Raw genomic sequence first — 17,528 nt, 5'->3', positions numbered from 1 at the left:
AAGAGAGACATAGAGGAAAAGAGATGACTGACGTAGTGGAAGAAGAGAGAGAGAGAGAGAGAGAGAGAGAGAGAGATTGTGTTAGGGTAGGTTAGGTTAGGGTGTTTAATCATCAGGTGAAATAAACAAGGGAGAAAATCTTCTGGTGATCCTATATTTAGTCACGAAGTCAAAAAAAAACAAAAAAAAACATGAATAACAAAATCAAAACTGATGACCAATAAAATTCTTCATAATTAATAATAATTTTTATCCGAATGTGAAAAAAAATATTCTAGTTATTTATATTAAAAATATGTTCTTTGTACGATATCACATCAATCACTGTGAATGTTATTTTATATGCTTCACAGAAAATAACATTAATTTAGATGTGGATTCCCAGAAGTTGTAACCGTAATAGTCTGTCAGTGTAATAAACATATCACGAATTTTTAGAACCTGCAGTTTGTTTATGATTGTACACTGATGTATTTCAATGGCAAATAAATTGATCTGAATTGATTTGCATGACAATTTAAAACCAGACTATTAAAAGTAGTTCATCAGATCCCTTGTAACTCTTGCCAGGGGACACATGACCCCGATTTTGGCTTCTGGACCTGATTTTAATTGTCTGAGGAATTAAAACTTATTTTTAATACATTTAGTGGAAAAAAAAGAGAAACGATTATGATGACTTGTGAACATGACCTTGATATAGTAAGGTAAGTAATAAGCGCAAACCCATATAAACCTTTAATGAAACACAGATGACGCACTAGACGTGGTGATGAGTCGCCACTGAACAAATTTACCTGATATACAATACTAAATAAACATGTAGAAAAGTTTACAGAAGAGAGTCATGGGAGGGAAAAAAAACACATCTTGAGAGTTGTTGAGTTCCTTGAAAACTTAGAACTATGAGAAAAAAGTAGAGGATTACTTATGATAATTAATACCAATATAATAACACTTGACTACTGTCGTTCTCAGACGATGGGTCATAGACAGATTTTACCTCACCACATAAGTATTTTGTAGACTAGGAAGATGTTTATAATAACCAATAAAGATGTCTTACAGATTTAAGGTAATATTGATACGTGTCTGTGGGTGTGAGCAGCCATCAAACACACTATATATATACCAACACTTACTGAAGGAAAGAAAAGACTTAAGTAACACATAATAATTAAGGAATATCTAGTTTACATAAAACCTCTGACAGAAGCTAACAGTTTATGGATTTATATACAAATGGACATAAAAAGTGATTGGTTATACACTGTCTGGAACGAATTATTTACATTTATTTACACTCGTATGTTCTGAGTTGTTGTTGTTGTTGTTGTTGATGATGATGTTGTTGTTTTCATTAATTATAGCAATCCGTAAAATTCTAAACAATACACTAATTACAGATGTACATGAAAAATATATCCAAACATACATCATACACAGCCAAGCTGTGACAGCATCTGTCTGTATATCTGACTTTGAGACCAAGAACTTCGGTGGTTGGTGAGTAATATACTGTACAAGTCGAGAGTCACTCACCGCACAACCTCATCTTAATCCCTTGTACTTCAGTCATAAAGACAAACCAACACGCCTCTGCTGAACGTAATGTCGCTACCGGCTGTATCAAGATACCATTGAGTTTATAACACCAACAGTAGATTATTTCAGTATTTAGACATTGATCTGTCACTGGATGCTTGCGGTATATGCGGGGAGTTCATATGCCTGCCAGAGGCCGCACAAGTCAATGAGAGGTTTGCCTAAGTTCGCCTTCGCTTCAGAGGGCATCTGTGGTGCCTCAAAGGCTTTATGAGCTATGTGAACCGTGTACTGTATGTGTGTGTGTGTGTGTGTGTGTGTGTGTGTGTGTGTGTGTGTGTGTGTGTGCAGGTATGTCTGTGTACGCGCGAGCGCAGCTTAGATCTTGGTCACGACAGTTTAGAACATCCATTTGGAAGAGACGGAACTAAAAGTAAAAGTTTGGTCGAGTAGTTGATGGGACGTACAATAGTTCCTTATCCTTCCTCATTGTACACATTTGTTCTCGAAATAAAAAATTGGTAAAGATACTGAAAGTATAGAAAACACATTCCCCCAACCTCCAACCACAGCCAAAATACTCCTCACCACTGACATCCTTGTTATTGATCTTACAATGAATGAGGAAGATAAAGCATGAATGTTGTAGGTGTTGATATTCGCTATTGATTCACTGAGAATGCTGGTTGGTTTTAAAGGCGTCATTAAGGACGTTTTGCAAAGATTGGTACTTCATCTCGTTCCTGGGAGAGCGATTAACTAAATGGCACTTCGCTAATATCTTCGTTTAATATCTTGGATCATGTCATATGTGGCAGCCGTACGACGCTTCATTAACTCCTATTCCTAAACCTTCTTCAAAATATCATTATGGTCAAAAATAATATCAAGACAAATCAATAATATAATATACATGAAAAAAAGAACATTTATTCTTTACCAATTTAGTTTCCTCAGTGATTAAACTCGTATTGCAATGTTCGTTTTGTTTCTGTTTAGAGCAGAAGACCGTGGAGGTGTTGGACAAGACGTGTGAGCTTTTATGTGACACGTGTTGCTGGTGTTGAGTCCCCGTGTGAGTGTGAAAGACCAGGGGAGCGTCTATCATCTTTTTGGGAGCTGTTTACCCGCCAGGAAAATATAATAATTATGAACTCGTTAAGAAATAAATTATAAATAAATTAATTGGAGAATGAGTTAGTTGTTTCTGAGCTAATTATAAAATTTTACGTAGGTCCAAACGCATAGTTTTTGTAGGTTATAGTAATTAATTTTGATTTGTTGCTGTAAAACTCAAGATGTATCTAAGAACTTGAATACCTAAATAAAAATGAATAAACACAGTAGTTAAATAATTTTCAACTGATGAATACATTAATTCATTAACTAATATAATCATCGCGTCACCATAACACATTGGCTATATATCAAAGGTGAATGAATCTCCTCCGTTATAACCTTCTATATCTGCTATGTCCCAGAATCATCACGTTAGCTGCTACGTAGTATTGACTTATCGATCATTAATTACAGTTTATGAGCATTTGACTCCTAATTTCGTGAATGAGTACCAGTTTGCCAGTAGTTAGTGTGAGGTAGGAGGAAAATAACGGGATTAGCATTTTCTGATTTTTCCACATTTATCCTCTGGTTAACGGTACCACCACCAGATGGCAACAGTGAGGGGAGTAAACACTAATCAACAGTTGATTCCCGGGTAGTGTCAATGTTGTTTCCTTAATACATTCTGCCTCTCAAGTATATTCCATTCCTTAAACTATTGTATGAAGTGATATTATACAGTAGGAATTGATCTTTTTTGACTCAGTTTGTTGAAGAGATTAAACCTCTCATGGCACTAAATAACTTCATTGACACCATCTGACACGGCAAGAAGGATGGGTTGACGTGGGTGGACCTGTTTGACGCAGTTACATAATTGAGTTGACCTCTTGTGACACAGTGAAATGGGAAATTTGACATAGCATGATTGTAAGGTTCCTGTGTTCAGTTCATATACGACAATAATTTGATTGATGTTGACCTCGTATGACTGGTGAGGCGGGTGGAATGAATTCCCCCGACAGAGTGAGTTGGGAGTTTGATATTCCCTGACAATATGAGAAGTATTCAATGACCAGTTGAGTGTTTTAATCTCAAATTACACGTCAACACCACTCGATAGTCAAAACAGAATTGTTCGTTTGACTTGATAGCGAGATTTACAAGTGACGTATAAAGATAACCCGAGCAGAACACACGTGACTCTTGACACAGCTGCAGCAGAGACGCGGCCTGAGGAGACGTGAGAGTCGTAGCCGCCTCCTTACTTACTCCCTATGTAATTATCCTCACCCAACTCAGGTATAAACATTGTCTCAGAATCACAGCTTAAATATTGTATATCCTGGAACACATTTACACATATAAAACACTATACCTATTAAATATAATTACTCAATATTTTGGACAAATCACCATCGTGAGGCACGGAGCGTTGTCTCCTGAAGTCCACAGCTTCTTCTCATCTTAAATTATTGAAGTTAGTCTGTCTGTCATTAACTTTTACTGACACCGCTTCATTATTTTTCATTTATATGTGGCTTATTGTCTTGCCATATATTTTGTTTTATTTAGATTGTTTCAGCACTTCACTAATTTTCGCAAGCTGAGGAATACATTTCGTGAATCAGTTTTTTCCTCAGTTTGCACTTAAAGAGTTATCTCATAGAAGAAAAAAAAATAACCAACTATTTATTTTTGTTCTGTTAATCACACCTTAGAATGCCTTATTACCGCCGTTGTTACAACGCGTATGGATATATTAGGAATACAGAACATCGATAGGATTCTTTACTTTAAGTTATTACACTTTATTCAACGTATTTATAAGAACGTCGTGTAGCCAGGCGATCATCTGACTGGGAGGAGGTGGGCGAAAAAGGCGACCCAGCACACGCAAAATGTGGCGACCAGCCTGACGGCGGAGGAGGTGCTGTCTGCCGCGGTTGATGAGTGACCTCGACGTTGTACCGCCGCCACTGTGTCGCCCGCTGTGGAAGACATAGAAAGCTATTAATTATTATGCATACATATTGTTCAGTTATGTGCTGCGCTGCTACAGTCCCTTTACCTGCTGTGGAAGACCTGAGACACTGTTTATGAATATTGTGTTGCTGTGTTTTGAGCTGTATTGTCGCTGTATATATTGTAATGCTTTGTTTCGTTCTGTATTGCTGACATTGTGTTGCCTTGCTGTGGAAGAGCTGAGAGCCTGGGAGTATCTGTTGTATGCTGTGTTGCGTGTTGTCCTTGCCGCCAGCACGCCTCCTGCTGTGCCAGACAAAGAGAGGTTGTTAGTGTCCGCTGCTCCACCTTGACATATCCAGCGTGTGACCTCGTGCCAGGGGGGGTGTCATTAATGCCTGCTGTGTCTTTGTTTACACTAAATGACCTGTTGTTGTTCCATCGTAGCACCACATAATAGATTCACCTTCGTTGTAAACAAAAGTGACAATGTCCACACCCGTGTTCACACCGGCACAAGTGACCATCGTACAGGAACACTTGACACTAAGAAATAATATCATAACTGGTACCGATTTTCACTTCACTGAGCGGAGGTGATTATACACGAGAACAACTCACACCTGATGAATATGTTGATAGTCGCTTCATACCTCAGCACGAAACACCCAGTTGGATAAGAGACACAGTGAGTGATAGATGAAGATAATAGTTTCTCTCTCACGACAACGAATAAAATAAGATAAATGACCAACAGACAAAGAAATTAAGGAACTAAATGATTTAATGTGTATGCAAATGACAATGTAAACATTCTAAATAGATAGTGAATCAATCCAGTCATCTGCAGCAGTTACGTTTTTATTTTATTTTTTTGTGTGTGGTCGTGGTGATGGTAGTGGTGGTGATGGTGTCGTGTAGTAATGCCAGTGTCGTGTGTATGTGGCCAGTGGTCTCCCCTCCACGCCCCCGGCAGGAATAATTGACCAAAGCCTCTCCAAACCTAACGGATCACAACAACAAAGCTTCCAACCATTAGGAAACCTTCTGGAGGCAATCAGAACAACTACAACCAAGACAGCAGCATGACCATTAGGGGGACGGTAGAGCCACTGAAATTTTTACAAGAATGAACGAAAGATTAAAAAATCTTACTGCTTAAGATACCATCAACCTTAGGGCAATCTAATACTGTCTGACAACGTGTCTCAACGCACTAACGACAGGGGGGGGGGGGTCTGGGCCCTTAGAAGTAACGCCTTGATCTACATTCATAACAAGCGTTTCTTTGGCAATGAGCGGGGACCAACTATGCTCGCGCGTGTGGGTGTCCATAAGGAAGTCGTGCAAGACATTGAAGTTAGGAGCCTGACCGTCGCTCACTAGCAACATTTAACACCTTACGTATCTGATTGACACTCGGATTGGATCATAATGCTGACCCTGAAGGACGGTGGACAGCTGGTGTTGTATTATACATATTTTTAAACTTCCTGGATGACCTGAGCTACAGACTCGTTGAAGCCACCAGAATCTTCAAGGCATTTAACTGTAGGTTTCAGCGCCTCAGTTTAGCAATCAAGAGCGGGAATACGTGTTGAATACCTGGTACACGCCCCTTGTTCGAGCCAAGAGATAAAGTATGAACTAATGTTATATAAAATAAAACATTATTTGATAGATCACAATGCTCGTAGGAGGAGACGATCTTCATATTATGTTAAGGTAAATTTTTATCCCGAGTATTCCATCAACGAATTGTGTTCTCCGAGGCTAATATTTCTGTCTTCAGAAATCGGTCTTGGCGGTCTTGACTACTTAAATTAGTTTATATTTTAATTGTATTTCTTTAACAAAATAATTAGTTCCGGTAAAGCGTTTGTTTGTACCTGGTGCAGACCATGAGCACAGTGTGATCACAGCGGCCCATTACATTAACTCCACGATATATCGGCCTCCAATAAACGTTTTAACTATGCAAAATTATAATTACATAACATTAGTCGTAAGTGATGGTGTCGTAGTGTGGAAACGTCAATACATAATATCATTATAGCAGATTATAACACTCACAAATTCTCAGAATTATTTTTGTACACAGTATTAACTTTTTTGATAGATTTTATGCAACAGTTCTCCTGATTTTATATAATTGTTTGACTAGCATAAAAAATAATATTGTAATTGTGTTTTTAGGGTTATAATATGTTTTCCTTAGTTTACCATCAACATAACAATACTTGTTTTCTGTGACTACCCGCCCTTCACTGCCATTTTTTCTAACTGTGTAATGGACTCGGTGATGACATTCCACCTTCAGAAGGGCAGTTTAACTGACAAGTAAAACATGGCTAAAACAGATAAAGGTGCATGATGTAGTTGTACATTAAGAAGTGAGAAAATATTATACATGTAAACATTTGAAAGTTCCTGATGTGGAAGGGCTGGCAGTTGGATGATTGAGGAGTGAGTGGAATGGAGATGAATGACGAGAGAGCTCAGCTAAATGAAACATGTACGAGGTAGGGAGGAATGATAAAGAGTGACGTATGTTACGAGTGGGAATGAAAGGTGCGGGAATGATGAATTCGACTTCACTGGCTCAGCGCCCATGGAAATAGAGATAGGAAATGAAAGGTGAAGAGAAATCTCAACTGGATCCCACGTTGTAAGAAAAGATACAGGAAAAAATGGCTACCAGAAGGTTTATATGAAGTTAATTAGTATGGAAATGTTGGAAGAGTAAAAAATACTCAACATATAAAATTGTGAGAACATGAGAAGGAGGCCGGTTGTGAACTGATGGAGGCTGATGATGATGATGATGATGATGATGATGATGATGATGATATTATACCAAGTGAAATTCTGAGCTCGTTCCCCAAATAATAATGATAAACAAACAAATTAGATAATAACATGGATAAAATTCGGCGCAACAAAGTTTTAATTCTGCCCCCAAAATGTTAGAATGTCACGTAAATTTGATTATCAACCAAATAATGCTCTAACAGACGTACCTTTCCCGTATATATATATATATATATATATATATATATATATATATATATATATATATATATATATATATATATATATATATATATATATTAAACAATAATAAAAAATAATATAAGACACATACAACAGTGTTTAACTTTAACTAGTACATATTTTTATCAACATCTGCTACTTGTTGAGACAAAAGGTGGGAAATGTGGTAAATATATATACACAAAAATTCAAACCAAAATCTAAATAATTTGAATTACCTCAACATTGTTATCAGTTCATTATTATACTTATTAAACACCGGCCTGGCTTAGCACTGCACTGGACTATTAATCAAGTCCTGCTTAGAAATATCGTAAATAAGTTAAGGATTCTATGTTCATTTCAGTGAATTACTTTCTCCTGGAAATTACAACTGGATTATACAGATAAAAATCCATCGATACCATCAAATTCAATATAAATTCTATTATTGTGTTGGCCATTTTTATAGTTACCTTAGAGTCGTTCAACTTGAGTATCAATGGAATAATTATACATATAGGAAAGTGAGAGAACATAGAGAGAGAAGAGAGAAAGTAGAGAGAGTAAATTTGGAGAGACAATGTAAAGTAGAGAATAGTAGATGTTAAGTTAGTTATTAGTTAAGTGTGAAATTAGCTCTTATGACTACACAAATATTTATCCCTTAATAGTACGTCTGCGGAATCACATAAAGATTTGCTTCCCCCCCCCACCCCACCCCAGCTTATTACACACATAAGAAAATAAGCAGTCTGCAATAGGCCGATTGGCCTGTGCTGCACACGGTGTGCATGGCAGCTCCTGTCAAGAGTTACTACCACTCTCTATCATCCATGAATCTATCTAGCCTCCTTTTAAAACTTTCCAGCGTTCCAGCACTTACTACAAAGTTGCTAAGCTTGTTCCACTCGTCCACCACCCTATTTGTGAACCAGTTTCTTCCTGTCTCCCTCCTAAACCTAAACTTATCCAACTTAAATCCGTTGCTACGAGTCCTACCCTGCTCGGATATTATAAGAACTTTATCTATATCTCCTTTATTGATTCCTTTCACCCACTTAAATACTTCTATCATATCTCCCCACACTCTTCGTCTTTCTAGGGAATGCAAGTTTAGTTTCTTTAATCTATCTTGATATGGAAGGTTTCTAAGTCCCGGAATCATTTTCTTCATTCTTCGCTGCACCGACTCCAGTGAATTGATATCCATTCTATAATATGGGCACCAGAGCTGAACAGCATAATCGAGGTGCGGCCTAACTAGCGCAAGATATAGTTGCAATATGACCTCCGTACTCACATTACTTACACTTCTAGATATAAAACCTAATACTCTGTTTGCCTTATATCGAACATTAACGCACTGTTTTCTAGGCCGTAGTTCCTGGCTTACAAGTACCCCTAAGTCTCTTTCACAAGTCGACTTCTCTAGGTTGATGTTGTTAAGGCTGTATACTGTACATTGACCGTATTTATTCTTCCAATATTAAGCACGCTGCACTTGCTGGTGTAGAATTTCATTTGTCATTTTTCTGACCACTCTGCAGTTTATTTAATCCTCCTGTAGTGCATATGCATCCTGCCCTGAATTAATCTGCCGCCCTATTTTGGTGTCATCCGTAAACTTGCTTATGTCACTGCTGATTCCAGTATCTAGATCGTTTATGTAGATTATGAACAAGAGTCGGTCCAGTACTGACCCATGGGGAACCCCACTGGTTACACAGCCTCACACAGATTTAACACCATCTACACTGACCCTCTGTGTTCTATCGGTGACCCACGATTTTATTCAATTTAAAACTTTCCCCTCGATACCATGAGCTTTAACTTTTCTCAGAAGCCTCTGATGCGGTACTCTGTCAAACGCTTTGCTAAAGTTTAAGTAAATAACTTCGTAATTTTCGTCATTATCTACTACAGATTTCAGATTTCAGATTTGCCCCCGAGGGGTCTAGTTTATTGGGCACCCCCTTACATCCTGTGCAAGGTGAAGCGCAGAAGCGTTTACAGCGCCCAACAGGGAAGTATGAAAAGTTCATACTTGCCTTTATGACTCGTACATTAAGGGCGTAAAAGCCTGAAGGGTCATAGGTTCTGTCAAGTTACATAAAGTGAGAGAATGATGAGTGTGTGGGGGGAAAGTTCCCGGTACATTTTATCTGTTTATGGCAAAGAGTGGCAGGTCCCTAATAATGTCAAATGCCAGGCCTGTGACTAGGAGGAGGGATAATTATCTACTACCTAGAAGACATTCCTAAAAAACGTCAGCAGATTTGTTAGACAAGATTTTCCATTTGTAAACCCATGTTGAGAGTCGTAGATTAATTAGTTTACTCTTAATTCGATCGGATGCTATTTGCTATAATTGATTCAAGAAATTTCCCCACTACTGACGTCAAACTAATCGGCAGGTAATTTGACGCTGATGATCTGTCTCCCTTAACCTTGGAGGGATTAAGTTAGGTTAGGTTAGGTTAGTTTAGGTTAGCTCTAGAGTACTTAACTTTGAGGTGAAATAAGGCTGTCACAATACATAAAATATTCCTGAAATAAATGTCCAAAGTTTTCATCAATAAAATATTTCTTACACGTGCACCAAGACTCCTCTGGTGTGGGAAGCATTACTACTACCCTTATACATCTCAGTCTCTCTTCCTGTGTAAGAGCTCGATCGTGTTTTATCAAATCTTAGAGAGAGAGAGAGAGAGAGAGAGAGAGAGAGAGAGAGAGAGAGAGAGAGAGTGAGAGAGTTATCATACTCAGCCAGAATACAACGTTGGTGTCAGGCATTATCACCCTTCCCTTCCAGAATTGCTTAATACTAGTTTTTTTTTTATTCGAAAACCCTAAATAATTATTTTACAACGAGTAAATAAACAGAAACCTAAAAAAATCAGATATTTACGGTTCACGAAAAAAAAAGACCATGTATTTTTCCAACGTATTACTTTGTTATGTTGAAATATTATACAACTTTTTACCTATGTCTTTATCTATTCTCTTTGGCCTTCTTCCTTGTAAAGATTTTCTCATTTTTCTTCTCGGCTTTATTCCGTTTTATGTCTTACCTCCTTAAGATTTATATTTGGCAAAATTTTGATTTCAATAACATAAAGTTAATTCATTTTATCTATATAGTATCATCGCACATACTATAGTAGATTAAAATATACTGTACGTAATTCCGTTTTCATTATAAAAATGTAAAAATGAGAAAACTTACGTAAAGAGAAATTTGGATGTCGATATTTTACCTGGATACTGGTTCAGAAAATAACGTTATGAGGATATAAGCTCGTTAAGCAAATTTCTTGGTCGAATGAAATGTTGGAAATGAAGTTAGCGTCACACTATCAGCATACCCAAACATGGCTGCTCATATCCGGTAATAAATTCACTGGGCAAAAAAAAAAAAAGTGCAGAAAATCAACGGCAAAACAGAAAAGAAAAATCAAAAGTCAACGAAATTAAAACCCTCAGAAAGTCAACAACAAAAAAAAGCCACTGTAAAATGTGTACACGCAGACACAACAGGTTACACACCTCTCTACACTAAAATACACCTTGGTACAAGATATGGATGGCTTATTCCTGTTGCTTTTTTTTATTCAAAGTCCATTAAGTGGCTTTTTGAGCTAACTTAACTTTCTCTGGTGTTTTTGTTTCCTAGAGTCAATTTATACCCGAGTCTCGAATCTTCAGGAAAACGAAAAACATCAAATAATCAGACTAAATAATTCATTTTTGAAATCTAATAATCAAGTCAACATGACACTTGAAAGTTAAGGAGCAGTATCCTGACTTATGAACACCAGATTAAACAGCTACACCGCAGAGAATTGAAAGCGAAGCTCTCTTTAAAGTTCATAACAATGGCTTCGAATGTATCGACTGGACGAGCTTCCAGTAAGTCGGAAGTTGGAGGCTGTGTTCGGGGTAGTGGCGGACCCCAGAATGTGTCGGAGTTTGGAGGATAGTGAATAGAGAATTTGGAGTGATCTTGTCGGCTATGTCTGTTTAGAACGTAATTTGTGTGTTGTGGCTATCTTGTGTTCTTATTTGGATATTCTAAATACAGATTTTGCATTATAAAGACTATTTGTCTTCAGAGATGGTCTTATGTGTAAACTGTTTCACTCTACCACTTTCAATATGCTCTCGTTTAATGTTTCTTAAATATATTATCGATGTGAAGGGACAATCTTTAGTTTGCAAAAACTAAGGTTGTGCACATCAAAATAAACAAAATGTGATGGACTGGTGAAGTTAGATTACGTCCGGTGATGATAATATTCAGTATGGTTTACCGGTGAAAATAGTCAATCAAGTATTATCCAATCATCATCAATGTATATGTTTATGTCGTCCAGTTAGATTACAGCGTTGGTCCAGGTAAAAAACCATTCGCCCGGAACAAAATCAAAGAAATAAACCTGTTACTTCGCCTGGTGGTGTCTTGACAAATGTTTCGTAAGGGTTGTCTCACTCTGCTTTATTCGGTATAAAAATAACCTGGAGTTGCCATGTTATAATATATATATGAATAATTCTTGTTTAATAATATGAATTGGTGGTAATCCTTGTTCCATACGTTTACATAATTCATTAGCGGTTTATTGTTACCCAGCAACCTTCCAGGCACAGCGGGGACTAAGGGAGTCATGCACGGACACTGGTAGAATCATGCACGTTTGCATAAGTGCATATAAAGATAATTAGATTACCGACAATAGCGGTTGAGAACAATGCTATGTGATACAGCACCGTCCTCGAGGCTGCTGTTTCAGGAAATTGGATGGTATATTTTTACTCTTATTGGGAACAGCTGTGATGTGGCTGTGACCTTCACGCTTTACTAGAAAAGATTTGTGTGATTTATAAACGAATTTTGAGAGTAATACAACAGAGACTCTCATTACCGTCTTGTTTTAGCCAACACCATGTACTGTAAGTGACCCAACATTCTGTAAATGATGGATTGAAATAATTGTTTCGTTGAACCTTAATCTAATCTATTTATGGATTTATGTGTGTGTGTGTGTGTGTGTGTGTGTGTGTGTGTGTGTGAGAGCTCGTACACACTTGAGCTAAGGACATTATGAATAATTTTTTGTTACATAGTGCATACGATTTTGTTTTACTGAATTTATTGTGTTATATTGTACAATTATTTATCGAGATAAATATCAAGTGCAAGAATACCGGAAATAATTTACTGTATTTTCATATTATTCTTCCCCTTTCTCCTTCCCTTCTTTCCGTCTTGTCATTTGTCACTTCCCACATCCTCCTTCCTTCCCACCTGTCACATGTCATATACTACCAGCGTCCTGCCTGTTCCTTGCCACCTACCTACTACATGCCTCCCTTCTCTCCCACCAGTCACCTCCCACTCTCCATCACCAACCCATCTCCCACTCCCACCCTCACTCACCCACGTTTAACTCCCTATCTCCATCTCCCACCCTCACTCACCCACTCACTCCCTATCTCCATCTCCCACCCTCCATTCCGATTCTCAGTCTCCATTACCCATCCTGCTGCTATTCCCTGCTCCCACTTTAGCCACACACCCTGCTCTCCCGTTATCTCTCTCCCTATACAGTTACACACAGGGTTGACCTCCAAGACACGTCTGGCCGGTGTGACAGCTACGTGGGAGGCTGTGTGAATACCCAGGCGGGCGCATCTAATTTAAAGCGAGGGGCCCTCATATAAAGTTCAGAGCTCCAGCCTTTAAAGCTGGTTGGTCCGGCCAGGGGGCAGCTACGGCTGGTGAATTAGTACGATGAAGATCCTCGTCTCTCTCTCTATGTATATAGGGAAATTGCTCACTGAACCCTATCTTATTTTACCTAATGATTAAACAAACACACTAACGCTACCTGAAGGGAGTTGGGATAGGTAATGCTACCTTAGTTCATGTTAGGTTAAGTTAGGTTAGTGTTTGTTCAGGTTAGGTGAGGTCAGGTTAGCGTTAGATCAGGTTTTGTTAGGTCATGCTTGGTTAGGTTATTTTAGTGTTAGGTCACTTTAGGTTAGGTTAGCGTTAGGGTGTTTAATCATCAAGTAAAATAAGCTGAGGGTTCTACTCTTCACATGATTCCCATTATGAAAATTTTCAGACAAATTTTGTAATATTTGTGTAAAATATATTAAAAAGATCAGTTTGTTTAATCATTTAATAAGAACCAGTTAATCGGTAGACGAGTGGATAAAGTCATCACCATTACCACCACCTTCCTCCAATGTCGCGCAACGCAAAGGGTAAAAGTCAGCCACATAGGACCTCAAAAATATATCTTGAATCTTACTCGCCAACTCCGAGCTTCTTAACTTCCTAATCCCATCTCTCTGTTCATGGATCTTATCTTATTTAATATAATTCAGTCTAGGATCATCTTAATACACCCTCAGCTCTCGTCTTCGTTCTTGCACTATCGTCTTCTAAAAGCCGTTTCAGTTCCATGTTGATGATGTGTGTTATTGTGTTTTAACAGCGTTGGTCTTCAAGCGCATATTATTTGGTTAGTACATTCTTTAATCATCAACTAATAAAAATTGTAATTATACATCTAAGTTCAATACCTAATTCTCGTGTTATGATTTGAAATATAATCTACTACTTACATTTTCAGTCCTTAGATACTAACCTAACCTAACCTAACCTAACCAAAGGCACCCCAATCACTACTGTAACTTTCATTTCCACCCAGTTGAGTTTTATTACCTCATGTCACCTGCCTTACCGACATAAACTCCATGATTTCCTGGAATATAATTTGTTATTCTCTAAAGACTAGGAACTTGTGAATCTACTAAGCAGTCATTTTGGTCAAGATTATTTTTAAGTCATACCATTATATTCCTGCTTCGTTTAGTCTTGCATTGTGTTTAACTCAGTCGGTTTGGTTGGATATGCTACGATGTGTACTTTTTTATACCAAGATTTAAGAACTATTTTCCTTACGTTGTATAGGAGTCCGAGAATACTAGCATCTCCATGTATGTATGTATGTAATAATAATAATAATAATAATAATAATAATAATAATAATAATAATAATAATAATAATAATAATAATAATAATAATAATAATAAACGGTTTATTGAAAAAGTTTGCAGCCCGAAGGCTGAAAATATACATTGGACACAAATGACTTATTACATACATTGGTGGTTTAACAAAAGCCTTCATTAGAGAAAGGTGAAAGAACATACAGTGAACATACAGATTAATGTTTACACACGTAGATCATGTAAGCTGAGGTGTTGAACAGTAGACACGTAGTGTAATAACTCCCTCACAGATGGCGTTATGAGGGGCATCACGTGGAGTACTAGTTCCTTCACAGGTGGTGTTATGAGGGGCTTGACGTGGCGTAGTAATTCCCTCACAGATGGTGTTATGAGAAATTTCACATTATGCTGTAGCAACGCATTCACTACGTGGTGTCGTAGCATCATGGGGACACCACGTGGACTGAGGTGTGGTCCCAGGCCTCTCTATGTATGTATGTATGTATGTATGTATGTATGTATGTATGTATGTATGAATGACTTTTTTAACCTTATAATGATGTTGATATTACACTTTAAAGACGATCGAAATTTATTATTGGTGGTTGAAGAGTTTTGATACACACATAACTAGTAATAGGCCTAATTGTTGAGAAAGACCAGACGGAGTGAGGTATGGCCACCCACACAGACCTTCCTCCCACTCAGTGTTTGGCAATAACAAAATGATTCAATTAAGTTTTGCGTCTTTTTTTTTTTACAAATTCTCGAAACACAAATATAAAAAAAATCAGGTTTTTGACATATATTAATTTTTTTTGAGCTTTTGAGTATTTTTTTTTTTATTAATTTCTTTCAGTTAACAAATGAAATCCACCTTGAAATACAGAAGCTTTTTACTAAAATTAATACACTTTTGGTACCAACGAACATTCTCTCCAACCCAACATTACCATTGATACTATAATACAGGACATTAGAACTATATAATTTCTAACATGTTTTGTCTCTTATGTGTGTGACTGTGTTCATCAATATTTATATCAACGTTTAAGGTGGATCTTTTCAACAATTCTGACCCCTCTTTACGGTCAGTAGATATTTCGTCTTCTTTTGGTGAACTTTTCGATTTTCAGGTTCATGTTTTGCTTGTGCTTCCTTCGTTTGGAGATCACGAGGCACATTTTCCAAGACGCCCTTATATTTAAATTTTTCTTAACTCGGGGATATTTATATATTTGTGCATGTATGTTTTTTGTGTGTGTGTGTGTTTGTGTGTGTTTTGTATGTGTGTAACGAATCATAAACAAAACAAATATTTACGGAAACCACATCAGTAAAACAAACCGCAAGGCATAAACTTACTGTTATAGTAATTTGTCTACGTTAAACCGGTAAACAAAGCCTCAACACCACATACAGTTAAGATTCGTAACATAAATTTATATCAAAATATTTACTCATAAAAACATCTATATTTATCCCCTAACTCAGGAAAGTGGTGCCCTGAGTCAGCTTAAATTAATTTTAGATAAAGTTCACCATAAAAAAGTAGATAAAATGTTCACCTTGATGTTAAAGCACGTTCACTCACTAACCATAAATCTAGTTAAAGAGAATTTCGCTCATAAAAACGACAAAATTAATCCTCGGCATCAAAAAGCGAAATCCCCTCTCAACATATATCTAGTTTAAAGAGATATTTACCTCGAAAAATGAAGAAATAAATCCTCTTCAACATGTAAATTAAATCCTGAGTTAACGTGAAGGAAAGGTGGGAGGTAAAGCAGTGAGTGACTTACCCTCTGTGACGAAGACCAACACGTAGGAGGGCTCTACGTTGGGTGGGATGCAGGAGTAGTTTCCGGAATCCCAGCTCCTGTAGAGAGAAAAGAGAAGAAAACGTCAACTACGGCCATCTAGCGAGAAACAGTAACACGTGCGGGAGGTGTTTGTCGGCCAAATATTTGTTGTGTTGATGTTGTGATCTTTTGATTTGATTTTTTTGGGGGGATTATAAGTTAGTGTGCTATATGCGCTGTTACAGTTATTTATATTTGTATTACGTTCTTAAACTACAATATGTAAACTTAAGGTCAATAAACTCTCTCTCTCTCTCTCTCTCTCTCTCTCTTACTGAGTGTCAACGATTAACAATTAAGAGAGATACATCTCTTTCGTTGTTCTCACAGAGATAAAGACAATAGAGGCGAGAACAACGGCCGCGGAAGGTCTGGTAATTGTGTTTAATACTTCTAGGCCATTTTTAGTAGATAATGTGTCTAAAGTGTAATCAGAACAACATGACCTTTCAGTAAGTATATTTAGGCTGTATTGCAATCAAATATTTTTTTCGCTAGACAGATAGATTTGCCTCGATACTTAGTTAGTTTTTAGCGGCTATGAGTGATCTCTTTTAAGCTAACTTCCCTAATAGGCTTGTGGATCAGGGGGTGAGCTGTAAATACACAATGAGTTAGAATTTCCACCGGCAGCCCCCATTACCGCAACACTCAGCTGTCAGTGTTTATGTTATGTATGCTGCAGGAGACAAGCGCTCGTTTCTGTAGATGAGACAGTGTAGTACATAGTTGGTGTGTGTGTGTGTGTGTGTGTGTGTGTGTGTGTGTGTGTGTGTGTGCATTTGTTTATGTGTATGTTTGTGCGGGTGCTTGTGTGCGTATGTTTTGAGGGTATTTGTACGTTTGTGTGTATGTGTGAGCGTCCGCGCATATATATATATATATATATATATATATATATTTCATGTAAATCCACAATGAAAACGTGGATAAGATAAATCTTGATAAAGTAAATCTTAACAACAAAATGCCCACAGTGTCTTAAGAATATTCCTCCTAACAATAACAGGAATATTTGTGTTCAGCCATAAAGG

The 17,528-nt window shown here is 37.4% G+C and overlaps 1 protein-coding gene across 2 annotated transcripts in view; it reads right to left on the bottom strand.

Moving 5' to 3' along the window:
* Positions 1–725: 725 nt before the first annotated feature.
* LOC121857720 overlaps positions 726–17,528 on the bottom strand; it is a 128,334-nt gene continuing 111,531 nt past the window's right edge. For both annotated transcript variants that reach the window (XM_042353823.1, XM_042353824.1), the window contains 2 exons: positions 16,435–16,511; positions 726–4,598 (listed from right to left, as the gene is read on the bottom strand). In XM_042353823.1, the coding sequence (XP_042209757.1) occupies positions 4,459–4,598; positions 16,435–16,511 (217 nt within the window). In that variant the 3' untranslated portion in view covers positions 726–4,458. The remainder of the gene's footprint in view (positions 4,599–16,434; positions 16,512–17,528) is intronic.

Source organism: Homarus americanus, unplaced genomic scaffold (genome assembly GCF_018991925.1).
Source record: "Homarus americanus isolate GMGI-L3 unplaced genomic scaffold, GMGI_Hamer_2.0 scaffold16712, whole genome shotgun sequence".
NCBI lineage: Eukaryota > Metazoa > Arthropoda > Malacostraca > Decapoda > Nephropidae > Homarus > Homarus americanus.
Note: the sequence above shows the minus strand (reverse complement) of the source record. Positions and strands in the feature narration are given on the sequence as shown.